At 42.1% G+C, this 27,260-nt stretch overlaps 3 protein-coding genes across 6 annotated transcripts in view; 2 read left to right on the top strand and 1 right to left on the bottom strand.

The window, feature by feature from the left end:
• The window catches only part of DCUN1D4 (defective in cullin neddylation 1 domain containing 4), a 201,164-nt gene that overhangs the window by 107,966 nt on the left and 65,938 nt on the right, over window positions 1-27,260 (top strand). The window lies entirely within an intron of this gene.
• On the bottom strand, window positions 218-6,985 carry OCIAD2 (OCIA domain containing 2). Its single transcript, XM_075091547.1, has 6 exons — window positions 6,909-6,985; window positions 5,919-6,041; window positions 5,010-5,063; window positions 2,723-2,770; window positions 1,621-1,726; window positions 218-344 (listed from the first exon to the last, which is right to left on the bottom strand). Exons 2-6 carry the CDS (start codon window positions 5,998-6,000, stop codon window positions 263-265), a joined length of 372 nt encoding a protein of 123 aa, XP_074947648.1. The 5' UTR covers window positions 6,001-6,041; window positions 6,909-6,985; the 3' UTR covers window positions 218-262.
• Window positions 17,915-27,260, top strand: part of CWH43 (cell wall biogenesis 43 C-terminal homolog) — a 32,216-nt gene continuing 22,870 nt past the window's right edge. The window contains exons 1-6 of one of the 2 annotated variants that reach the window (XM_075091505.1): window positions 17,915-18,067; window positions 18,978-19,169; window positions 22,948-23,068; window positions 23,198-23,352; window positions 24,700-24,901; window positions 25,908-25,996. In XM_075091505.1, coding sequence (XP_074947606.1) covers window positions 18,025-18,067; window positions 18,978-19,169; window positions 22,948-23,068; window positions 23,198-23,352; window positions 24,700-24,901; window positions 25,908-25,996 — 802 coding nt within the window. In that variant the 5' untranslated portion in view covers window positions 17,915-18,024. The remainder of the gene's footprint in view (window positions 18,068-18,977; window positions 19,170-22,947; window positions 23,069-23,197; window positions 23,353-24,699; window positions 24,902-25,907; window positions 25,997-27,260) is intronic. The other variant, XM_075091504.1, reaches the window with a different exon arrangement.

Here is a 27,260-nt window from a genome sequence, read left to right as displayed (position 1 = left end):
CTCTGCTACAGCTAAAGCAGAAATTCCTCAGTAATGGGGGATTTAGAATTAGCATGAAAGGTTCATTAGCTAAAAATGAAGAAACAAAATTGAATGACAAACCACAGATAGAGAGTATTTCCTTGAATAATGCTCAGATTTTAAACCATGATTAAAATCCATGATTTTCACTATACTGTTCAAATGTTTCAAACAAGAATACTGCTCAACACGGAAACTGAAATGAGAATTTATTTTAAATTTCAAGGTTGCGTACCTGGGACTAAGATGATGAGGGAATTGAACCTTCTTCATCATCTGATCCTAATTTTGCTTCATATTTGTTGCAAGTATGATAACAATGCCTACAATATTGAAAGTATTCAATAATTTTGCAGGATTTCTTCTAATATGAGCATATAGCGCGCTAGCAATTGTTCTTGAAGAAGTAACCTCTGGCCTGTGTTCTCCAATTGTTGTAACTGCTTTATAGGATGGAAACTGCAAAAGATGACATCTAAATGTCTCAAGCAATAAAACCCCATTAATTATTATTCTTATCTACCATTTCCAGCAATCACCAAAATATAACAGGATTTTCTGAGCAGGAAAAGACAGTCCTTGCCATTGTACCTATCAATAATGAGCAGAGTTAGGAGTGAAGTGTATAATACAAAAGAATGATATTTGATTATTTGAATAATACAAATAGCCACTTTGTGTGACACCACGTGAGGAAAGTAATAGCTTTGTTATGTGGGGGAAGAATGGAAGTAGAGAGACATATGAACAATGAAGAAGCTTCCCATTATCAGTCAGGAATTTTCATAGGCATAAAAGCTCACACTGTTCAGGGGAAAGACGTGGAAAGACAGAGGAGAATGATTTTGTGGGTCAGATTTTTTGAAATGCATTTTGTGTGTGAAAGGTGCATATGAGAAGCCATAGTGTGACGGTACTGTAGTGTGACAGAAAAGTAGTACTGGCAGTTGAAGGAGGAGCCTGGAAGGAAGTCAGAGTGTGATTTGATGGGAAAGAGTACTTTGTATGAAGTTTAGAAAACAATGACTGAAACATGAAGGTGACAGGAGGCAACCATTGAGATCTATCATAAGGTTAGAGTCGCAAGGTGGAAAAAATACCCTTGCAGTTTGTGCTCTTCTTTGTTTGGCATGACAGTATGAGTTTGGCTAAAACCACAGAGGAGGAGGTTGGAATGTGGGCTAAGATTTAAATTGTTGTTTAAATATGAGGATGGTGAAAAAAAAGCCTGCAGTGTGTTTCACCAGACATATGGTACAAAGGAGGACTCAAAGGGCCGAGTGATATTGTAGAAGATCCTGAGACACTTAGAGGCACAATGCTAGATGAAAAGAGACTAGTAACTGTTGTTCCATCACACTTAAAAGTATGATCATGTCATTTAAATAATGGATTTCCTATTAACAGGGATTGCACTGAATTTAATTTGCATTTTCTGAAAAGAGTATTTAGTAGTTTCTAGTACTGACATATATAGCCAAAGAATGTAAGACCTTATGACCTGATCACAAAATATAAATTAACAGTTTTGCTGCATATTATTTTCAGTATTGTAAAGATTATTTTGATCTAGGATTAATGATTTGAATAAGCACAAACCTTTTTTGTTGTGGACCAAATGGTACAATACCAAATTTCTGGAACTTTTTTGGGCATTCTCCTATGTATAGCATCTTTCCATTGGTGAAACCTAAGACACTAGCAACTATAAAGATGGATAACAAAACACTGTTAATACAAAAGCTTAAATCAAGAGCCTGCAATTGGCTCAGTTTTTATCATACGGTGAATTGTATGTAGCACGTCTTCTCAAAACATGTTGCAAATACAGGGACTACAGGGATGATTTCAATAACTATTGAAAACGAGCTACCTATTGTGAGAGACAACAGCTGGTCCAAAACAATGCAGACAGGAACAGGATATCATATTCACCTGGAATGACATGATTTCAGGTTCAGAGGAACAGATTATAGATAAAGCCCGCAACAAAATTAAATCACAATGTCAGCACTAATTTTTCTTGCCCTTGTATGCACAGCATGGTACTTCGGATGATTGCAATTTTAATGTTTATCTTCTCAGGGCTTCTAAGAAACTAGAACGTCAGCCTGCCATGCTATTGCACTGGGGAATTAACTCATTACAGAGTCAGAATAAAAATACTACTTCAACATCCTCAATTTTCTGTTGAACTGCTGAAGAGGGAATCAATTTAATTTCTTGCCATTTAAGAGCCACCTTACTGTACAGTTTCTGTGCTTTTATTTGTTTTCTTTATCAACGTGGTCATGAACTAGGCAGTTAAGATAAAACAAATGAACACACCAAAAGAAACATACTATTTTATATATACTCTGATGGCCCCTTGATATCATAAGCTGTGTGATCTGCTAAGCATGGCTGATCAGTGAGGCTGACATTATTTATAAAACAAAGGTGAGACTGGAGTTTTTACCACTTTGAGGGGATATATTAAGTAAATATAAGCTGCTACTGAAAATGTTTACATTAGAAGAACCTTATATCAACCATTTATTTTTAAACACAGCAGAATTCTGATTTCCTAAAGCACTGCAGTAACATCTCATAAATTCCAAAAAAGGAAGAGTTTAAAAAGAGATTCAGAGAGATGCATCTAAGGTCTGCAGATTGCCTGTAAATAACCTTTCTTTTCCTTTTAGAATTGGGTACAACTTACTCGCCATCTTAGGTAATGCGCCAAATCTTGAGCTTGCTGAGAAAATGCCTACAATAAAAGGAAATAGTCAGAAAACTTATTCATTTGAGGAACTCACCAGCACTCAAAACCAAAGACAGTACTTTTCCTACAAGCTTTTGCATTTCTGAAGGTGAAGACTGTACAAAAATCTTGTAAGCCCACTAACTCAGATTTAGGAACAACAGGTCACTTTCCATTCCACTAGTTCTTAGTACATCCATTTTGGTGCAGTCCTAGAGTCATAGGAGAAAAAACACCTGGACTTGACAGGATTCACTTCAGGCAGGGGTTTGGATTGTATGTCAATATCAAAGCAGCATGGCTGCCACCGCGGACACCTGCAGCACTGCAGGAGAAGGAGATGGTGGCTTATGTTTCAGCACAAACAAACCTCGTGAACATAATAGTGAACTGAAATCTCTTACTCAGGATGCAGCTCCTCATGCTGCAATAAGCAGGCTCAAACTGTTCTTCAGCAGCTTTCTGTGGCTATTGATTAAACTCGCATTAAAATGTACCACAGATACCTAACCTCCTCCTCTGAAGAGGAGAGATCATACGTTTTAGCCTTGGGGAAACCTATGAGGAAAATACTGAATGTGAAAACTGAAATATTAGCTTTTCCTACCAAAATCCACCTGCCTCCAGTTAACATCAGGAGGTGGAACCATTATGCCTCTGCAAGCATGTGTGTGTGGCAGAGGAGTGCCATACTGCAGAGGAGGGCTCCACACAGCAAGATTGCCATGGCAAAGGGAAGGGAAGCGAACACTGTTTGCACTGTTACATGCGTTCAGACAGTATTAATGAGGCTCAGAAGATCCAGCTTCTTCTAGAGCCAGTGTACTACGTGCAGTCTGCAGAGAGGAGGGCTTAGACAGAGGAACATTCAGTCTATGCTAAGTGCAAGGGCCGTCGCCCACTGGCATCTATGCAATTTTAAATTGGGTCTTTCAGGGGAGGGAGAAACAAAATTGTTGTTTGTTTCTAAACAGCCCCCCCTCTTCCAACTGTTGACACACAGTAATGATTATTTAATATGGGCATTGTTATTTCACAGCTGATAAGAAATGTCCAAGTACAATGGAGCGAAACTGAGAAGAGTAGCTGGTGCCAGAGGGTGGCATGTTAGCCAGTGAGACAATGCCAGTGCCCTTCCTATCACTGCTCACCCCTTTTCAAATATGTAAACCTTTGCCTTCCCTCACACACACTCCCTTGCTCCTTCCCTCGCTGTCTGCCTACAGGCTCATAGGTCAAGGATGCCACAGGGAACCCACATCAGCTTCTTTTGGTATAGCATGGCTTTGAGGTTTTCTACTCTAGTCCTCCTGATCATCTTAGTTTAAAAAAAAAAAAAAAAAAAAGAATGTGATGAAGAGGAAACATGGTAATAGTGGCTGGAACAAAACAAGGGGCTTGCAACAACACACACTGAGAAAAGGCAGAGCCATTTCCATCTCCTTAATTTGCTGCCTCCCACCACCCCTGCCTCATAGCCCCTGGATTCTCTCTTGCTTCTTGCTTCAGGCCCGTGATTCTTCTCTTCTACCTGCCCTTGCTGTAAATGGCTGCTGATGCAGGCTGAAGGACTGTCGTCTTTGCTCCTGTGGGATACACCCATCATAGCAGTGTTTAGGGTGGATGCCCTACACTCTTTACCCAAAACACTAACCTCAACCTTATTATTAAAGACCCCCAGAATGGAAACTCAAGGTGCAATGTGTAGAACCAGGCTCATCCACCACATAAACAGAATACAAGTCTCTTTTGTGTTAGCCTGCAGATCGCAAGCCATCTCTATAAAAAGCTCTCTGTCTCCTCACTTTGGCATCATTCCTTGTCTCTTTGCACCACAGCTGTATTCATATTAATACACGGTCACTCTAAAAACATTGCCAGCATTTTTCAAATAAACCAACAGTCAGAGCTACAGTACCCGAATCTAATGCCCCTGCCCAGGATGTACGATGCTCTGCCCTACAAGCAGCCCCAGTGAAGACTCTGCTCAAATACATGTGATCATGGTGACAGGATCTAGCCACCAGTCTCTGAATTCATTAATTCTCTTTTCAGTTCATGTTCTTTCAAAAGGATGACTGTGGCAATGCATACATAATGATCAAATCACTATAACAATGATGGTGATGAGTGAGAGGAATATTGATCTTGAAAACAGCAGGATTTAGGGAAACTTGCATACCAGTAGTAATTCCAGAGTCTCAACTTCGTAACTGAGGACCCTTCTGTATTTTTTTATGTTTACCTTTTGAGACTAGCTCCTGGGTGAGAAACATGCTCCCAAGAGACAAAGGAAGAGCTGTAAAAATAAAAAGGAGGAACGTATCTGGTATCAGCCAAAATTTGTTACCTATCTGTTAAGTACATTACTCTTTTATATGCTAAATGTTTTATATGTTTATAATGTTAAACACATTACTCATCTTCTAAACATTAACTTTGCGTACTGTCTTAATCACCTATTGCACCTGCCACTTCAGATTACTATCTCTCTTCAACGCAAGGATGTGTTCACATAGTGCCAGACGTCAGGCACGCTGTAGTGTCTAGGGCTAGTGCATTATATATATTTATTAAATAATAACTTCCATAATCTGAGTATCTCCTCTCAGCACTGCAAAACCAGTAAGGATAGCAGCTCCAATCAAATGCTGAAACCCTTTTCAATCTTCTCCTTTCAAAAAAATGTATAATTTAGATACAAACTGACATGGAGGACTTAAAAGGCACTAAAACACCAAGTAAGTAATCTTTTAGATGTCCTAACACCTAAAGAGTTTCACAAACCCAAGACACATAGCCATGCCTGCCTTTCATTCAAAAGCAAGAATAACTACATAATAAAGTAAAACATTCCTAAGGGTCTTTTAATATCGGACTTCAAGAATAGAACCAACTCTATGATTGTTAAAGTAAGTTCATATTAAACAAGAGCTTAACTCAACTACCTTTACCTATGATTATGCAAGTAATTCAATTAACCCTATAATAACACATTGCTTAACTTAAAATAAGGTGATAGAGTTCACCCACGATAAAATTCCAACAAAGCCCAATGTATTACAATAAACGGCACGGCATTTTGCAGCCAATTTTGCACAACTACATCAAGAAGTCATTCTCAGTGTGGTAAAAACAAGTTTGGATCACTCACCTCTGTACCTTTTCTTTTTGCATTCACAGATCCTTGCAATTTCTCCAGCATTGTGAATTTGTGAGATGGGACAATAGAACATTGGCTGAAAGGGTGAACGTGGGTCAGCTTATTGAATTTGACCTTACAGGAAGAAAAAATAAATCAATTAAAGAAAACAAATTATTTAAAAACAAATAAAATACAATGCAGAAACCAACCACACAAGCAAACCTCCTTCTCTTCTGAGCAGTGTGACGAAATACTTGATACCCCAATACAGAAACAGAAAGAACTACACAGGTTTTAAAGTTAAAACCACTCATCTTGTTGGGTCTATACTTTCCTAAAATGGCTCAGCTGCTGCTTACCCCAGAAGGATGCTGCTTTATTTCTGTTAGCCGTTTCATTCTTATGAGCTACATCAGCTTTGTGGGAAAGAAATTACAGGAAATAAAGGCAGAGTGGTAGTTTCTAAAAATGAAGTTCTGCCCCATACAGAAGTCAATTTAAGTTCAGTAAGAGTAGATTCTGCAAGTATTCAGAAAAGGGTCAACGTAAACTGTCAGATTTCCCTAACTAGCCTAACTTTCTCTTTCAGCATTTTAAATATATTCATGGCATTAACTGAACTCAACCATACTGGCTTCACCTTCCTAATAGTTAGTTTGCCAACAGGCTTCTTTTCAGCTAACAGTAGCTCTTTTTTCTCTATTTTGATTATGAGAAAAAAGTAACAGTATTCTCTCTTGCATTCTACTAACCAGGGTATTGATCTGTGGATATAGATACATTATTTTTCTTTCCTTAAGAGATGACTTTGTTATCAGTATTTGCACTTGTAGAATCATTATCGGGTATCTAAAATATATGGGTGTACTAGTTTTGGCTGGGAAAGAGTTTTTCTTCACAGGAGCTGGTGATGAAAACCATGGTGCTGTGGTTTGGATTTGTGACCAAACCACTGTTGATACCACAGGGATGTTTCAGCTATTGCTGAGCAGGGCTTACGCAGAGTCGGGGCCTTTTCTGCTCCTCGTACCATCCCACCAGCGAGCGGGCTGGTGATGCACAAGAAGTTGAGAGGGGTGCAGCTGGGACAGCTGACCCCAACTGACGCAAAGGATGTCCCATCCCATATGATGTTGTGCTCAGGAACAAAAGCTGGGGGAAAGAAGGAGTTGACATTACGTTAAAATCAGTTGAACTTTTAACATTCTTCTGTAAAACCACAACCTCTACAAACGTACCTATTCTTGAAAGCAAAACCAGACTTTGTAGTACAAGCAGTGCCTTGGGAAAAAGAGCACATTAGTCTATTACAGGATTCTACCTCATTTTATGCCCGATTGATCCACGATTTTGTGACCATAATAATGAAATGCATTTATTGGCCGCAGCCACACATTTCACATTTTAGCTAATTAATATCTCAGTCCTTCTTCAAGCACTGCTCCCACTAACGTCCATGGTGGTGCTGCTTGGGTAAACAGTACAGAACTGACTCCACTCCAGACCCTGGAGAACCACTTCAAACTGGTTTCACAGCAAGGTCACAACAAATACAATAAAATCCAAACAGGCTGAGTGAAAGATAAGGAAATTAGTGTCAGGGCCCTAAGTGCACCAACAGGCTTTGCAACTTTTCTGTCCCCATGCACACCCTGCCAGGGGTTTAGCTGCTTGGGCTCAAAGTCAGCTCTACTACGGCACAGTGGCACAGCTGTGTAACACTGAATTAAACTGCTGTGAAAACCATGAAGCTGGGAGAAAGAGCTGCAAGAAGCTCTGACCAGGGCTCTGCCCCTTAGCTCAGAAGCTGCAGTTAAGCTCAGACCCTTCCCTTAGCTGTGTTGTAGGTATGCCTGTACCTGACTTTTTACCATGATGATCCCTACCTTGCCTTGCTAACTTGACGTCCTGGCTTACCATCAGACTTGCCTTGTTCCTGTGGACTTGCACAGAAATTACTGGACCAACTGTTGGCTGACCCCGGTTTACATCACTGGATGTGCTCCACTCCTCTTTTTGGGATGCTGTGGGACTGCACTCCTTGCCTGTGGGCTTGCAACCCCTGCCTACCTGGCTGTCACTTGTGGCTGCCAGGTTACCTTCCCCTGCAGATCAGCCCACTCCTGCTTCTCTCTGGTAGTGACTGGTTAGCAACAAGGTCATGCCACAATTAAATCCCTTGTGGTTAATTACATGCTTATAGCATAAAATGGTAAAATTTGAACCTCTGTGGGTAGCCGATTTCTCCAGCAGAGGGGAATGCTCATCTTCCGTACGGCTGGAGGGCATGTTCTTGTGCAGTATTGTTCCCTTCTCCCCTTCTGAATACATACACATACACATGCACATGCACAACTTGATGGGGACAGGTTATACTGGACTAGTACTCAGACACTAGGACCCTGCCAGTTCATAACTAGTTTAACTAACAGAGCATAAATCAGAGCCTACTATCTTAAGACCCAAAAGCTCCTAGCCCTCCAACTGTAGTGAATCAGGAAGAATAACACATAGCCCTTTCTTCTCTCTATTTATATGCTTAAGCTAATAGCCACCTGTTTCTGAATTTCCTGTTGGGTTGTTTTGGAAGACATTGTCTCTTCCCTTGTACTCTGCTGCTGCTCTTGGTGAGCAGAAATTATGTCTGATGCTTGGCTACCTCTCTGTCATATAGGTACAAAGGTAAAAGCCAAAGTATCATATTGATACTGTAAGTTTGGTGTTCACCTACAAATAGTACTGACCAAGTTGAAAGGTGTATATTTTTTTACAGCAGATAGCATCCAGTCAGCTGATTATATACAGTTTAGAGCACAGTGTATCACTTTTTACCAATACAGAGTTGTGTGTAGCCTAATTCAAACAGGAAAGTTGGTAAGTACAATCAGATGCTGGATCATGACCTAGCACAGCACTCTTAATCATAAAGAAATGAGAACAAATATGAGCAAGTCATCCAAAACCTTTCTAATTTTTTTTTTGTATTGCAGGTCAAAAATTTAGCTTTATTGTGCTGTCCAAAATCACTGTACTACTTCTACCCTCATTGCCATTGTCTCAAGTTTTGATTCCACAGGACCTACAATGCAAGCCTATCATAAACCACAACTGCACTTCCAACAAACACACTTTAAAAAAAAATAAATCCTGTAAGAATAAATAGATTCCGAAGAGTTTGAGAGTTGCAATCTTCCATGCCTAAGAAGTGTGCTGCTAAGGAAAAGCAAGAAGGAATCCCATTTATTTCTGGAGTAATTCCAATATCTAAACTGTGATTTTTACCTAGCACTTTGCTGCATGGTCTGGCATGTTATTTATCAACATACAGGGCACTGCTGCTTTTCAAAAAGCACCTTCTGAGAATGGCGGCACTGAGAAAGGCTAAAGTGACAGCAAAGGACACAGTTAAAGAGGAAACATATGTAACAATTCAATAACGTGAATGTTTTTTGGCATTTGTAATTGCACTGGTTTCAGCTGGGATAGAGTTAATTTTTTTTCACAGTAGCTAGTATGGGCTATGGTTTGGATTTGTGCTGAAAACGGTGCTGATGACAGAGATGTTTTTGTTACTGCTGAGCAGGGCTTACACAGAGTCAGGGCCTTTTCTGCTCCTCACACCACCCCACCAGCGAGTGGGCTGGGGGTGCACAAGAAGCTGGGAGGGGACACAGCTGGGACAGCTGACCCGAACTGACGCAAAGGATATTCCATACCATATGACGTCATGCTCAGTACATAAACCTGGGAAAGAAGAAGGAAGGGGGGGACATTCGGAGTGATGGCGTTTGTCTTCCCAAGTAACCGTTACACGTGATGGAGCCCTGCTTTCCTAGAGATGGCTGAACACCTGCCTGCCCATGGGAAGGGGTGAATGAATTGCTTGGTTTGCTTTGCTTGTGCACATGGCTTTTGCTTTACCTATTGAACTGTCTTTATCTCAAACCATGAGTTTTCTCACTTTTACTCTTCCGATTCTCTCCTCCATACCATGGGTGGGGAGTGAGCATGTGGCTGTGTGGGGCTTAGTTCCTGGCTGGGGTTAAACACAGCTATGAAGTTCAAGCAATGTCTGCTTCATGCACAGTGGATATTCAGACAGCAATGCTTTTTTTAAGTGATGGAACAGAAGCAACACGACTTCCTCTCTCCCCTTGTTAAAAAGACTCAATTAAGCATTGCATTCACACCAGTCTGCACTTCATTCTCACCTGCTCTCAAAAATGGCAAGGACCACTGGGTCTTTGAAAAAGATTAAGTTTGAAAATCTACCTGATGTTGGGATAGCCCACAGCTCTTCACTGGCTGCCTCACCCTGACTAACAAAGAGCAATTTAGTTTTCCATCAGTCTCTTGTCACTTAATGCAAAAAAGAAGATAAAAGATGACAAAAATGCATAAAACTTTGAAGAGGGTTATGTCAATCAGAGACACAAAATTTTCTTATTCTTATCTGCTTTCTTATTCTTATCTGCTCATGAAGCCTAACTATGCAGATGGTTACATAAAAAGCGTCACTGGAAAGTTCTACTGACTGATATGTCTTCTAACTGCTGCAACAGATTTTAAGCACTCATCCTTTTCATGAGAATAAAAAAGCTGACTCACTGGAGAAAATGAAGAAAATTTTTTAAAAAGGAGTATAAATTAGGTTATAAAAATTTGCAGCTTGCCATTAACTTCTTGTATTGTCTTCAGCATACTTTTCTCCAGAATTTTAAGTTATTCAGCTACATTTCTGCTTCAACGTAACAAAGAATCCCCAAAATATGTTGCCCTTCAAGCAGCTTCCTGGTACCTCTCCCACTTGGGATGAAAGCTGAAAGCTATTCTGGCAAGAACGAAGCAAAGGGACAGAGTCAAGGTCATCAAAATATTTAGTTAATTGAATTATTAATATTCGTACTTAGCATATGTGCTACCTCCTCTCTGAAGGACATAAAAGTGGTCCAGTATTTCAGGGCATTGTGTCTTGGAAAGACTACTGTCATCCCAAAAAAACACTTCATTTGCATTGACCTACCGAAGAAACATAACTGTACTGCATATTTTTTCTGTAACACTTATTGCTGTCTTTCAACCTAACTATGTAATTGCTAATGTAACAATTAACCGTGTATTCACTTAGCTGCCTTGGGAAGAATCCCCCAATGATGTTGTTATTCTGTTTAACTGAAATACCTCTATAACACATGATTAAATCAATGTGGTTTGCAAAGATCAAACATTCAAAGAACTTCTTCCTATTCTACAAGAAGTGTTCTGGAGCATTTACTCATTTACAGAAGAAAAGGCTAATACAAGACTCCTGAAAGATCTCATGGTTTTGATTCTGCTAACCGGTTGATAAGGAAGCAGTACACGGGGGAAAAAAGCTGTGTTTTTTGGATGTAAGAACTGCCAACTTCATATAATCTGTTTTCAGTAAGAAGCCTCCTTCTTACTGGAATGGTGACCACATAATTTCTAAGATTACTTGGTGGAGAAGGTGGGAGCCAAAATTGCATGTGCTAACCAGTATAGACAGTTGACTGTGATCTACAGCAGATACTGCACATTTACCCAGGGCAGGTGCCACTGAAATAAAATGATCAGAGACAACCCATCAGGACTTCAGAAAGGCCCTTCAAGGACTGTGTCCCTTGTGAGGAAAAGACTCACAATGATGTTTCACACATACGTCCTGAACTGGCGCTTTATTTTAAATCCAGTCTCTTATTTCGAAGGCAAGGCAGCTGAGCAGCTGCACAGGTCTTCAGTGAAAAGCTCCCTGACAACAGCTGGGTGGACACCACGAAGCGGGTGAATGACTTGCGCTTGCCAGGCCGTGCTGCCGCAGCACCTGCTCAGCCGTCTGCTCGCACCCACTCACCAGGGCACCGCACACCCACCGAGCACGGGCTGTTGCTTTGTGTTTGCTACTTGCTCTAAAGGCTAAGGATGTGGCTGGGGACGTGCAAAACGCCGGGAGGCCCGGGCTTCGTGGGAGGGAAGCGGGGTTGCGACCAGGCCCCGGGCAGGCATCTGCTCCAGCCACCCGCGGCCTTCCCCGGGTCTGTTACACCCAGCTCAGCCCAGCCCGCCTCCGGGCCCCGGCGCTGGGCGAACACCTGCGGGGAAGGGGAGAGGGCACGGGGTCGGGCGTCGGGGTCGGATTCGCTTTCAGAGCCGCCGCCTGCCCCCTGCCCCGGTCCGGCCGCCGAGAGCCAGGCCAGCCCCGGCCTTCCTCCCGCCCTGACGCCGGAGAAATCCGGCACGGCGGGGCTGCGCCCGTCCGGGGCGGAAAGGAGGAGACGGGCGCTCCCCCGCGCCGCGCCGCGGCCACCCCCGGCGGCGGGCAGGCGAAGGGCCCGACCCGAAGCCCGTGAGGATTCGCGGGGGCCGGCGCCACCTCTCGGGCAGGTCACCGCCGGGCTCCACCGCCATCTCCTGGCGGCCGGCGGCAGGGCCAGGCGGGGCGCAGAGCCAGCGCCGCGGGGCGCCGCGCCGGCCGGGGGGCCCCGGCAGGGCCGGGCCGTGCCCCGCCGCGCTCCCCTCGCCCCCCGGCTCCCGCCCCTGCCTGCGAGCTCAGGCCTCCTCGCACGCTGCTCCGGCAGAGAAACAAACTGCGAACGCGCTGATGAGGTTCCTTCGCTGTCCTCGCGTTTCCCCAAATGAATTCGGAAGGTCGCAGTCACCTACCGCTGTACGACGCACGGTGCCGGGGAGCTGTCCTGCCAGCCGAAGGGAAAACACCTTGTGGAAACTTCATGAGATCTTGTTCCTTAAAAAAGAAGTGACAAATTCAATTTTGACCATTTTGGGATGCAAAGCATCGCTTACCTGCTTTAGCACTACGATGCTTATGTCAGTTAATCAATACATTTTAATATCGATACTTCCGAGAAGTAAATAAAAAGTAATCAAGAAAAATACTTCGATCAATGAAAAATAATCTTGCAAGAAAAAAGTTACCTTGAAAATGTCAGTGCAGGGGCTCAGGGTTGTTCCTCCAGGAATACTGAAAAAAAATTGTGCCACTTTCTCTGAAATGAGAAATCCAATTGCTTTCTTTAATTATAATCTTCGTAAAACAAAGCATGTAAACCTGAGGTTTATTTTTGCATTTCATCTTTAATAAAAGCTGTCTCGTTTGTTTTTTTGCAGTGAGACATAGTTTTTAGTAGAGTACCCTAAATAGTGATGTGACACCCTAGTGCTTACCTTGAAATGAACAGCTTGTGAGATCAGCACCATATTTCCTCCTCCTGCGTGACCTTGGCATCTCACTTCCATAATAAATATGACATAACTCATAGTTCATTAAGTCCAAAAAGGCTTTAACCTTCCAGAAGCCTTGGCTGCTTGCCAGCCAAACCAGACCATTGGGCTTTGCTGCTGCAAAACGTGCTCTTCACAGGGAGGTTTGGCAGCAGTGATGTCCTAGAACAGCTCTTAAAAGTGTACCTGTGTCTCTTGTGATCTAAGAGGTTTGCCTGAAACCATCTGTAAAAAAAATATTTAATAGATACTGGCTATATGCTGCTCTGAAAACTACAATACACAAGAAGACCCCATGTGAGGCGAGTCCCTAATAACCAATTGTTTCCTAGCTGGCTCAGCTTAACTGGTCATAAAATTAAAGGGCACTGGAACGACAATATCCTCACGTGGCATATGCATGCCCGGGGATAGTAGTTGCTTGGATTCTCACACCCTGCTGTGCAAAAGTGCCTATTCAAAAAAAGGTTAGGCTTCTTTTTCAGTTTAACTTTAAAGGCAAAGTTGGTTATCACAACTGAATACGTTCCTCAAATGCTCTTTGTTCTTAAGATTTACCTGAAAGTACTTCAGAGCAATGAAAACTGAAATTGATAGACAGAAACCAAAAAATGTTAGGCTTCAGAATAATAAACACAAACCAAAAGAAAGATCCTTACCCCGCCCAGAACAAAACCAACCTTATGCATCAAAGTAAAAACCAAAATGAAAACAACCAATAAGGAACTGAATCCTCAGCCAAGGAATTTTCTGCTGTCAGAGTAGAAAGAGGGCAAGGAGCTGAGACTTCACAAACTCGGGGAAGGCTTACAAGGCTTCTGCTTCTCTGAAGAACCTTTTAGAAAATGCCACAGGGTTGCCAGCATCCTGAGGTTCACCACACTGACTGAAGGCAAAGCCTTTCCAGTCTGTGCATTTACTAGAAACACTCCATGTATGCATACAGCACATGACAGGAGGAGGAACTGTTACCAAGTGTGATAAATATGGTTTGTTTGTTCATTAGAAAATCACAGACTGTTAATTACTTAAAAATTCCCTGAGAAACAAAGACCTGGAGTAACAGAAGCACAGTGCGGTTACAAAAATGTATCAGTAATAAAAACATTTAGAGCGTGGAAAACCGCATCAGAATTACACTGCAGGGCATTGTTCTCATGCTAGTGGGAGTAGGAGCTAAGGGTGAGTGCAAAGACATCAAAAGTCACAGCAGGAAACAGTCAACATACTTCTGAGTAAAACATTAAACTGTCCTCACTTTGTACAAGAAATTATGTAAGAGTTTTCTATGTCCTCGCTGATTCTTGGATGTACTTATTTCTGTTTCACACTTAGTCTGGCCTATCTTTTAGTAGAAACAAATGGCTGACAATTATCAGATGCTCAAGCTTTAGGATTTTCACTTCTCAGAGTGAAGGAGGCTCTAAAATAGCCACAGAGTTCTCCCTTCTCTTAGGCTGCACAGCTATATGCGTGATTTCTTTCCTACAGCAGAGACCTGCAACGCTAGCTGATTTCGCCAGGGTTATAGGTGCTTAGATCCTGTAATCAGACTTGATTGTACCTGCCATTTCTAATGCATATTGAAATGAATCAAGACCTGTTATATGGAGTACATTATGGAAATTACTCTGGGGCGTATCATGTGCCACAGAACGTTTTACTGAAAAAGGTCTTTAGCAAGTCTCAATATTTATTAGTCCTCTGTTTTAGCACTAATTTACATGAGATGAGGTTGCACTTCAGCCCAGGTGTAACAAGTGGACAGTATTTTGTTGCCAACACACTGTAACCTTGAGAAAACCACAACCAAATTACTGTGGAGTGTGAACATGCAGAGTTTTGCATAACAGGTATAAAGGTAATGATTAAGAAGCTTGGCACTGTTGTGCAAACAGAATAGGCATCTAATGACCTGCAAGTCTTTGTGTTTCCACTGCAGCTGCGGCAGGTGCCTAACTGTAAACTCAACCACCCCAGTTTTTTCCCAGAGTCGCCTTCTTAATCCTAATTTGTGTTTGTACTTTAATGCTTTTTTCCTCTATTCCCCTGGCATTTTCTTCCACTTCTTAGTCATGCCCATTCAGGCATATCTCTACTGGGCAATATGCAAGCACAACTTCTCCCAGGTGTCCGACAGTTCTTTCAAATTCCATGTGTTTATTTTGGGTTTCAAAACATCTTTGTATTACAGTTTGAACCAAAATAAAGCACTGTTCTTTACAGTCACCAGCTTTAGAGAGGTTTAGCCCTCTCAATACCAATATAATTGTGGGGCTGCAATGTGTTTTCTGTTAAACTCAGATTTTTTTAATGTCTGCCTTAGCTTAATGGTATATTAAACACTAATGTAAAATAAGACTCCTTCTTCTGTGAGTGGGAACTCCTACCGTAGTATGCTATCTTGGCTTTGGTGGTGTGCCATCACTGTATTCCTATACAGATCAAATGCCATTGCTTTATTTTTTATCAGCTACACATGTAGCACTCCAAGAATAAAAACATATATAGTGAAAGGCATTCCTACACATATATGTGTAGTGAAGCACATTGTAAGCATTGACTTTTGTATTTAAGTCATGTCTGTTTTCATTCCAAAACACATTACACCTGAAAACTCCCTCCCTCTTGTGCTCAGATGCTTATCTGAGTGTCAACTCTATGGAGAGAACTGGAATGTAACTTTGATATGTTTGAAGACAAACTACTTAGTGGTTACTAGGAGTCTCAAGAGAGAGTACCCAGCATACAATGGCTAAATTCATCAGGAACTGCATTATTTTCATTGCATTATGAGTTTAATGGAAGCCACGCAAGCATGTCAGGCTCATGATACCAGTCGAGTCTAGTTTTACTGGCACTCCACCTCTGAATGATGAAGCAAGATACTGTAATTATATAAAGTGTTGCAAAATTCTTGCAAATATTTATTGGCTGAATACATCCTGTGAGCCTCACGCTCTTGCTATGCAGCTAAAAAAGCAGCCATGTTCTGGGTTTACTCTGGCCAAGGATCTCATCTTGCAAGTTCCATTTGCGTCATGCCACGGCAAGATGAAAAGGTGTCATCACTTGCATAATCCTAACCTGACAAGGGAACTTGGTGACTATTCTGGGATGGCTTTTCTTAAATAAATAAAACAAAAAATGCCTTTAGTTACACGGAACTTGCAGAAAAGACAAAGACAGTCTTATTCTTCCACCCCTAGAAAGGCCAACTTTTAAATCAAAATACTTCAATGCTTTTGTGAACGTTTGAAACATATATATGTTTTCAAATACCAACCAGAATTCAACAAAGTTTCTGTAGCTAGCCAAACCCGATTATACTGCACGGTAAGTTAATCACTTGATTGTGAGACTACTGGAACAAACTCTTCCTTATTTCTCCGCCCCCCAAAATGTTTTGACAGGAATTTATTGCTAGTAATAGGTCATATTTAACAGGTGTCGGGTTTACAGTTTACTCCTAAGGATTTGGAGTTTCACAGGTGCAAAGGAAAGAAAATGCATATCATAAGGTTTGTTTAGAATGGGATAGCAGTTTTAACACAACTGAGGAAATACAGCTGGCAGTTTCATAGGGTACTGAAGATTAATAAAACTTAAGAAGTTGATGTATGCCAACAGCAAAAGGGCTTTTTAGTTCTTACTTCATAGTTACAAATTTATTTTTCATGCCAAAAATGAAATTCTAAAATTCAGCTTTTGCTTATGCAATCCTGTTGTCAGAACTTGGCAGCTGTGATCACGGCTGGGTTCATATAGCTCAGGGTTTCTTCTAAAATTAACGAACAAAGCAGCTTAAGCCTCACCCCAGGAATCTCAGCAAACGAGATTCCTCTTTTGGTGCTTTTTGCAGACAGGATTGCTTATCAGAAGTCATTAGTCTGCTGTAGAGCAGAACATGTTTCATTAAGATGAGCACAGCACCAATCTGATCATCACCCCCCCAAAAAAAGAAATGTAATAATGGTTAATCAGCCATATATTTATGAGACCAGCAAGTGAGTCAGCTCCTCTTTTCCCCATCAGCCTGTGTGACGACAATCCTCTGCTTCTGTTTTGTTACTTGCTGCTGCGACTACCCGGCAGACAAACGCTCCTTGGGTAACACAACAGCGAAAGGGCAACATCTACTCACCGTTCCTTGTCGCAGGGCTGTGAAGACTAGAAACTCCAGCCACCCAGGCTGACCTCCATGAAAAGCCCGTCTGGTTTAATGGAACATCTCTTCCCAGCCACCTCACACCGCGCCATCCTCCCCAGCCGCAGCGCCATCCCGGCGCAGCCTTGGCCACCATGAGTACCTCTGTGACGGCACAGCCACCGGGTCTGGGGGGTTCGGCCGGGGCCCAGCCCGCTCCGCAGCCACCCTGCGGGCTGGGGCGGGGGCCGCTCCTCTCCCCGCCAGCCAGGGCGCTGGAACGAAAGGGAAACTCAGCCCTCCCGGCCCGGAGGCCGAGGGGAGACGCCATTTCTGTCAGCGAAGGCGCGCGGGCCCAGACGGGTGGACTGAACAGCGGGGCCCGGGGATACTCCTCGTGCCCTGCCCGAACCCCCCGCCCCGATCTCCCCTATCTGGCAGGTTTCCTCCCTACCCCCCCTCGCGGCTGCGTAATCCCGGGGCCGCGGGCCGCACCGACCCTGTCCCGGGGGAGCGGCTCGTCACGGCCGGGCCGCGCCGTTCGCGCTCCGCCAGGCGGCGCTGTGGCGCCCGCTCGCCGGCGGCCGCGTGCCGGGCGGACTCCGTGAGGCGGGACGGGCGGTGGCGGCGCCGCGCCCTGCCGGGGACAGGCAGCTGGGCTCCGGGCGACAGGGGCGAAGCCGTGTCGTTCCCGCGACAGGAAGCCAGATGTTCCCCCTGTGGAAGGCCGTTCTGTCGGAAAGCTTACTGGGTAGGTGCCGCTCCCCGACGGGGCTGTGGGCTGTGAGGGGCCGCGGCACCCGAGGCGGGTGCGGGGGAGAGGCGGGATAACGGCACCGGCCCGGCCTCCTTCAGCCCCGCTTGGCAGGGCGGCGCTGGGGTCGCTCCCGGGAGCGCCGGGAGGGCTTGCAGTCTGTGGGGAGGCGTTACCCGTGAAAGGTGCTTCAAAATAATCTCCTGCGCTGGAAATGAGTACATAATAGTCGCTGCTGAGTGTCCTTCTTCGCATTCTTGTTTCCTTCTAGCGCTGGAGTGCCTTATGTCCCTTATGTCCCTTGGCTCAGCCAAGGGTGTCTTGCGTGCTCGCAGCTGAGTGTTTGTGCAGGTGTTCGGGACTGCGGGGCGCTGCCCTCAGCAACCGGGACCCGCGGGGCGCCCACCGGGACCCGCCGGACCCCGGCCTCGGGTGCTTCGCGCATCTCCTGCAAAACCTGTGGAGAATCGTAGCGCGGTGCCGGCGCGCCTGGATAAGGTGTCTTCAGGGGAGAGCGGTGCGGCGGTTCGCTACAATAATTCATTTAGCCACCAATCTGTCTTTGAGGAGCCCTGAGAATGTGGGTGGACTACTTATTTCGCCAGCATTGTTCACTCTGAACAATAACCCTTTCCTAGGTTGAGCGCCGAAGATCAAAGTAGGAACTACTGTCTGAGTGGGGGAAGAGCTGTTTTCTTCTCATCATTCCATTTCCTGGGAAAATGTGTTTATTTAACTTGAAATAGCAAATATTTCTTCACAGAAAGGGGCTATTGTTACTTGAACTATTTTCAAATATATTTGATATTCTACATTTGAAGTATAAAATGGTATCTTTTTAAGTAGTCTTCAGGAGCTATGCTGTTGAAAATATATGATGGGGATTTTTGCTTTGTATTTTTTTTAGGCTACATTTCTTGGTCTCTTTACCATGCACTACCACCAATGATCTATTACTTCCCCCTTCAGACACTGGCACTCACGGGTCTAGAAGTTTTTGCTGTTGCCTTCTTTTCTCCAGTATTCCTGGTAATTGGCCCCTTTTGGAGGTTGGCTAACAATAAGTACATCCTAGCCCTTCTGAGACTGACTATGGTTGGTAAGTATGTGCTGTAGTGAGTTATAGATTCCATCTTGATATCAAGGCATAAGAATAAACGTTCCAAATTGCCTCAAAATTCAGATGATTCTGAAGAGACAGGAATAAGAAGTTCTTGCTCTCCCAAACTCTTGCTTTTCTTTTTCTCTTGAGCTTCTAGATATGATCAGAGAAATATTGTTTGCATCCATTGTGTTGGTTGGTAGACTAGTGCTACATAATTAAAGACAAATCTCATTTCACTTTTATTACTAGAAGCTTTTAAATTAGTACAAGTCATGTCCAATAGCAAAAAAGTTTTTGATCGACAGCAGTTGTCTTTTGTATAGCGGCTCTTTGTGACAATGGGTAGAGATGAGATGTTACAGAACAGCTTGGGGCTATTATAAAAGTAACCTGCTGTGAGTGAAATGTTTTGGGTTTTTTTGAGGAGGCTTACTTTCTGAAGCATGCTTTTTTGTTTGTTATTTTTTTTTTTTTAATTTTGTTAACTGTCTATAAGCCTGTAGCATATTGGTGGACTTATAGGCTCATCCTGACTGTGAGATGGCTCTTATATGATCAGTTGCACAGGAAGAAAGTTTGACTTAAATTCAAGATGAAACTGCCTTGCTACCCATCCCACATGCTCCTCCCTAAACCAAGACTTGCTGGGATTCCCTCCCTGGTCTTCAGCGAACTGGTGCAAGTCTTAGCTCTTGTTGATATTCTGAAAGTTTGTTGGGAGAAGGTTTGGCAGCTACAGCCACATTCAGAAGCAAGTTATTGCTGATGAGTTTGCAACACCTGGATGAATGTAGAGGAGACAAAGGTCCCTATCCTGTGGACAGGGGTGATGCTGCTGCGAACTGGTGTCTTTCAGAAGCACCAGTTCCTGGCTTCTCATTTAACAATATAAGATGATAATCAGAGAATCGCTTTCCATGTAATTTTCTTCTTTTACTGGTAGAAGACAGAACAGAATCATCTTATTTATTTTCACTGCATGACTCTATTTTAAAAAAATTCTTGTTCTTTATCTCTAAAAAGATAGTAGTAGAACTGAACACAGCTCATTAGTTTCATCAGTTTAGGTGAAGTATAGTTTTACTATGTTCTTTTCTTTTTCTACTCTTTGTCATATCCATCCAAATACGTTTTTGGGTTTTTTTAATAAGCTTTTCAGTGAGCAGACTCTTCCACTTCAGCTTTCTGCAGCAATGCTCAATGCATTGCTTTCTACAAGATCTGCTGATTTAGAAACTAGTAATTGAGTGTGAGCATTTCAAATTGCACCCTGCATTCCTTCAGATATCACAATAACACAAAATTTATTTACAATTAGTCTTTCAGATCATCTTGCTGTGTTTACTAGTTCACTTTGCCAAAAGAGATAGAAATCACTTAAATGTGTGTAATTTTTGTTACACAGTGACAGGCCTATAACGATGTGTAAAGTCTGTTGGTTTATGCCTGTTTGCTTCACCTGAATCACGAGCCCCTGAAGATATTAACTACAAACAAAAAGCTAGCGCCTTCAGTAGTATTCTGGGGAAAGAATGTGTTAATGGAGGCAGTCATAGAAAGATTCCAGAGGGAGGAATGAAGCTGTACGCATCCTGACTTTTGGGCTAACCTGAGCATTGCGGTAGGCAGGTATGACCTCCCCTTTGTTCCTGCCTGAAGAGGAACTGTTCCCGCAGTGACCCTATCCACCCTGCTGTTTCCATCTCTGGAAAACTCCGAATGTTTTCCACTCCTTGGCAAGTCTACACCGTTTCCTTTCTCAGCTCTTCTGTTACTACTCTGTATTTTCCTTACCTGTTGCCGTACAGTTAGCATAAGCATTTGGGGAAGGTATAAGAGTGTGATCCTCAGCAAGGAGATTAGCGGCCAGTGGTAACTCTGGCTCTTTACTTGCCTTCCTACTGCAGGTTCTCAAGTTATCCAAATGCCCTTGCACAGGCAGCACTGGACTTTAGGACTTTCCATTTACTTGCTTGTCATAACTTCATTCTGTCTTTTTAATTATTTCTGTCCTATCATGCTGTGCTGCTGTTTCTCCTTTTCCTCAATTCTTTCTGCTTTCTTTCCGTTGTCAGATCTAGATACTTCTTCCTTCTTTCTCTTTTTGATCTTTTTCCCTCATCAGAAAGGCCACAGCCTTCCTCTGGAGCTTGTTGAACAAGGTCAGGCAGAACAATCTGCCCCATGCATGCTCCACCCCATTCCATTGGAAATATTCAGTCTTCAATTTCACAATCAAAAAATCTAGAAATTCTTCATTAAAAAATTCTAAAATAGAATTCTAAAACTAAAAAATTTTAAAACCAGAATATTTAGGGGATTGGAGTTTTTTGTTTTTGATGAAAAAGGCTCTTCCCTTATTAATCATTGTCTTTCTTTTTGCGTTTTCAGGAAGCTTTATTTTCCCTGAAACTTTTATTATTATTTCTGTATCTTTTCATACTACTTAATTTTCTATTCCATTGAAAAAAAAAAAAGCAGACCCAAAACCCAACAACAAACTACCCCTGTGGTAATGTCCATTTGAATCTCTGTCTTCAGACAACACACAGTAAATTTGCATGTTTGGGTAGGTATATTTTGGGTGTACTTGCTCAGTAACAAAAGGTGTGCCTACTCTTAAGTAGGCAAACCCACGCTAGCTGTAAGCACGAGTGATGAAAGATCTGAAGAGGCGGAGTTGTGGATTTCAGCACAATTTAGCAACAGAAATCTGCATGCATTGTACATGCAATCTCTGCTAAAGTCCATACAAGTACATCTTCACCACACATTGATGTCATTTTACCATCTTTGGTCTAAGTTTTGCAGCTTTTACTCTGAGCGGAATGAGCAAACAGACAGTTGGAGGATTCCTAGCATACATTGCCAGAACCAGCAGCTCCATTTCTGGCCCTCCTTGCTTAACCTCTCTTTGAGTTTGACTCATACTCACTTAGCAAATGGCTGGTAGCAAAACGATGTGGCTTCTCCTGCTGTTTGTCACTGGTCCTGGGCCAGAATCTGCCACACTGACTGATGTTAAGAGAATGTGTGTGACCCATAGTTGCTTGAATTGGAAACCTGCTAGCAGAGTTTAGGACTGCTGATAACTGTGCCCTGGGAAATAGCAGAGATGCATGTGCATGGTCTCTTTCAATGACTGGGGGAGTGACCGTTTCCAGTAACAAGATGACACAGGCTGCTGATGACCACTCTGACACCAGATACTGGGCCAGAGAAAGCCTTGTTCACACCCACTGAGGCAGTTCCCTACTAATCCTTGTGCAATATATGGTGACTGCTTCCCTCTAAAAAGGACATGGCTTTTGCCACAGGGCACTTAGATGACTCAAAAGCCATCAAAGTGCCCTGTGGCAAAAGGCATATCCTTTTTGGAAAGGAGCAGTCACCATACGTAAAATTTTACGGCTTTTGAATTAAATAAGTGCCGTGTTCAGGAATATCTATGTGCTTAGGTATTTTATCCATATATCCTATTTATGGAATCAATGACCATAAGTACTGAAATTAATACAATTACTGCAGCCTTGGGTAATTGCTTCATGTTGGTTTTTTTTTCCCTGAAAATGGTAACTGCTATAATGTTATAGATACCCAGTTTCTATCAATACCTGTATTTCTTTGGTTTGTTCAAAAAGGTGTAGTGTCATGTGTTTTCAGATAAATGGTGTAGCCATCCAAATTATAGACAAGATTGAACTAATGCACAGGAAATCCTTATTACCTGATCTCTGTTGCCCATTAAAACAACCTCTGTATTTGTTTGTAGGAAGCTTAGCATCATACCAGGCACCAAATGCTTCAATTAGACTGTTCGTCTTGGCTGCAGGTGTTTCCTCCTCATTGCTGGTGCAAACAGTAACATGGTGGTCAGGAAACAGTTTACAAAGGTATTTTCTTATACTGATGGGGTTGTAACTGATGTTTCTTTCTATTAAAAGGTGGGGTTTTTTTCTGAGAAGTTAAGATTTCTCTTTTTTTCTCAAAGGCATCACTATTTCAAAAACTGATTCTTATAGGTTCATCAGGATATGGGGCTTCATGCTAGGCAAAATAATGCTCCTTGTTCTTCGTATCTGGTATACATCACTAAACCCAGTCTGGAGTTCGCAAGCTGCCAATACTGTCATACTGACAATTGGTTTTATAGCAGCAGTGGAGCGAATTTATTCAGGTAAGCGTATTACAGCAAGGATGGCACTTATAAAAATGTGCTAAGGTATACCTGTCTATGTGTCACTGGGTTTTAGTTCTTTGATTCCCCCCACAGTACAGTCTGTTTTTAGACTGCAAAACAGTTTTTAGACTGTTTTTCTGCAATGCATGAGCATTGCAGAATTTAGAAACCATGGGGTACTTCCACCTGCCCATAACATGGTGGAATCAATATCACAATTCATACACGCTGTAGTAAGTTGGTGTTGGAACTGACAACTAATTGCAGTATCAGTAACGTGACAGTAATGCAAAAAAGGGAATAACCTAGACCAATAAAACCAGAATGGGTTATCCTCATTCCAGTATGAAATATCTGTGGTATTTCTGTTATTTTCTTAATTCAGTCTGCTCTTTGAGTTTCTCTGCCAGTGTGTGCCCTTTGACAGAGAAAGGGAGACAGGGCAAAGCTGGGGAACAGCTGATGTGGCAAAATAAACAGAAAAAGTTGGAAAAGTGGACAAGTTGTCCTGGTCAAAATGTGCCTGAGTTCTCAGCGTCTGGACAGAGTACACAGCAGTGGGGGCTGGCATAGGCTAAGCACACTTGAGAACTGTGAAGGTAGTATTGGCAAGGAAGACAGCGAGGTTGGGTTGGTTAGTTAAGGCAGCTCAGAAGTTCCTTCATTCTCAGTATAACCTGAATAAATTAATTGAAAGGTAAGACCTTATGTATGTGTAAGTGGGTATAAATAGGCATTGTGTGTATTGTTTGTAGACTTGTGTCACATGACATAAATTAAGCCTGAGCTTTCATCATAATTTAGAAAGGGAATCTACTACAGGAAGTTAGGAAGAGAATGTCATCTTCCTAGGTAACAAAGCAATATGTCTATGCAATTAAAGGTGCTGCTTTCTCCTTAGTTGAGAGAGGATCTAAAGTGCACGGAACAAGGAGAAGAGAAGGAAGAGAGTTTTTTTCTGGCTTCTTTGAAACTGTTAGTTTTTGTTCTTATCAGAATTTAGAGTTTCAGAGAACAGAATCCTCTAAACAAATTCGAACAAATTTTCTGCTGATTTTCAAAGCCAATTTAATTATTTAAATTCCAGTAGTGTGAAGAATAATCCTATGGGCAGATTGCCATTTTTGTACACTTAAGGTGAGTAGCTTTTCCTGACAGACCTAGGAATGTTACTAGAGATTGTTTGTCTTATCAGTTTCCACAAATGATCAAATAAGTTAGCTTTTGTGTCTGAGCCAGTAATTTATTCTGGTAATTTTGTGATCCTGGCTATCTCTTTTTCTCAGTAACCCTTTCTAACAGGATTTGACAGTTTGTTCAGCTATATTTCTATTCTTATTCTAGGTAGAGACAAGAGGAAACAAGAAGCAAACAAAACTGGTAATGCAGTTAGAGAGACTGCTTCCCACCCTCATTGGCTTTTGTCAGGGATTGCTTTTGGCAGCCTCATGTTCCTCACCCTGTGGATATTTGGGGAGGTCTCATTAGTTTCTAGATGGGCAGTAAGTGGACATCCACATACAGGTCCAGATCCTAATCCATATGGGTAAGTGATTTTTTATTGTTATTATTTAAACAAAACAGTAATCAAAAGCCAGTGCTATAGTGGGTGACAAACCACAAAGCTCAATCAGATGATGGTATAAGAACTTACATAGAATATAGTGGGTACAAGGTCGTTCACATAGAGAATCTGTGGATTTATTCTTGCTTTCAGATACCTCTGAGCATTGTGTCTATACCAATAAACTTAAAAATTTTGTAATACAGAATGATTTTTATTTCAGCAATAAAAACCTGGTTTGCCACACTACAAAACAATTTTTAAATTAGGACTGAGATTCAAGGATTTATGAATGAAGTGCATCTATAATATGCAGTAAATTAATCTAGCAGCTGACTTCAGAGAGGAGATGGTAGGAAATAGTGTACGTCCGAGATGTGTGCAGACAGAAAAAAGTAAACTGCGTGTAGTATTAAAAGCTATACTTTTGTAGAAGTTTTGGTTAGTAAGAATTTAGCCTTAATGCTGTGTGTTGGTCACCTGGGTTCCAAAATCTAGGAGACCAGATTAGCTATTCTGAGTCAATTATGTGTAGTGGCAGGTGAGGTTGTTAATAATTTTGAATTAGCATACACAAGAGCTACCCAAGACTGATAGCAATGTTAGATGCTGTAGGATATCCTGTTTGATGTGAAGAAAATACTCCTGTTCGGAGTGGATTCATCCCTCTCATTTTCACTGAGTTCCTTTTGCCTCTTGTACCCAGTACTTCAGTGGAGTGCTTCTGCTGCTGAAAGTAGCTCACTTATACATTATGATCAACTGCCATTGTTTTTAACTGGATGGTTTTTACATCCAGTAAAGGGGAGAAAAGGTAGCAGGGTATGAGATAAAGATATTTTATGCTCAGATTGAGTCTGTTTAAAATAAAAGGATTATAAAATATGACCAAGCATTCTCATCTGTATGTCTAGAAGTTTCTTCTTTATGCCAGGTGTTTATAAAATTATATTCATTTGTGATTTCTTTTTCCTTATTGTTTTATTAGGGGTACAGTTCTGTTGGGCCTGGCTCATGGACTGATGCTTTCATTTTGGAGCTGGTCTTCTGTCACCAGTTTTGCCTGGTTTCTTGTAGGTGGGTTTTTGTTCCTACTACCTTATTCCAGCCCTCTGACCCTACACCACATCTCAGAAGTCAGTTGCTAATCAAAGAGTCTTTTTCTCTGTCACTGACTGTAGTATATGTGTGTCTGACCAGTTGACTAAGGTTTGCAAGCCAAATCTCCAGGCCATTGCAGAGCAGCGCAGTTCTCTTCAGAAGCCGCTGTTGGGGTTCTGTTCCCACAAGTCTCAGTTCTCACTATCTGCATTGTGTAAGGCTACTTCTAGGGTTATGGGGTTGAGATGACACAACCTTCTTGGTTCCGCAGGAGGTGCAATAACCTGTAATTCAATGAGCAGTTCACCTGGAGGCAAGTTTGCCTCCTGTCTCCTTAGTTGCCAAGATCTCCAGGCAGTAAAATAGTATGAATGTGAAAGCAGTTCTGCTGGAGCAATATATCTGTAAGTCAGTCTGCATACAGTGGGTTGTGGGAAGAGGGATTCAAGTGCTGGATCTGGACATCCATTTTCAGGAGGATGGTATAGGTATGCTATGGAGGAAGCTATGCATGGAGCAAGTAGGAGGAGATGGAAATCTGTTCTTGGACTGTGGAGATGGATGTTTTCCATACCTTCTCAGCATGGATTGATGGATGCAGCTTGGTTTAATTTGTAGGCCCATCTGAGTGAAATTTAGTGGTATAAATGCTGTTTAATAAAGAGGTAAATCTGCTTCTTTTTTGGCCTTAGCTAATTGCTATTAATATTCTTGATATTTATATCAAGAAGACAAAGCAGTACTTCCTACATATGTTTAATAATAAATTGGGACATAGGAAAATACAGATACCAAAGGAAATTATGTTATGTTTTGCTTTTTTCTTATTCACTTTCTTCTTTGGAGCACGTAAGAGCCAACATTTGCAAGTAATTTTCCACAAACCTGACGACAAGAAATTTAATGCCAACTGAGTTTCTCCTAATCAGGAACCAACATATAATACCAAATATCAGGAAAGTCACAATAAGGGCACAAGAGTTGGCAATGCTTAAACTGTCAGTTGCCCAAATAATTTACCTTTTGGTGCAGGTGTTAGTTTTAAGAAATATATGTGCAGATAGTAACATGAGTATGAGCATTTGATTTTTGATGTACACACATTCCTAATTTAAGACAAGTATGGAATGGTTCTTTAGCTGATTCAAGCATTGTGTTCTAAAATGCTCAGAACCATGATGCATGAGAGTAGAATGTTAAAAATGTTTTTATACATTTGGTATCATGATGTGAAAGTTAG

This window comes from Phalacrocorax aristotelis, chromosome 4 (assembly GCF_949628215.1).
Source record: "Phalacrocorax aristotelis chromosome 4, bGulAri2.1, whole genome shotgun sequence".
Lineage (NCBI taxonomy): Eukaryota > Metazoa > Chordata > Aves > Suliformes > Phalacrocoracidae > Phalacrocorax > Phalacrocorax aristotelis.
Note: the sequence above shows the minus strand (reverse complement) of the source record. Positions and strands in the feature narration are given on the sequence as shown.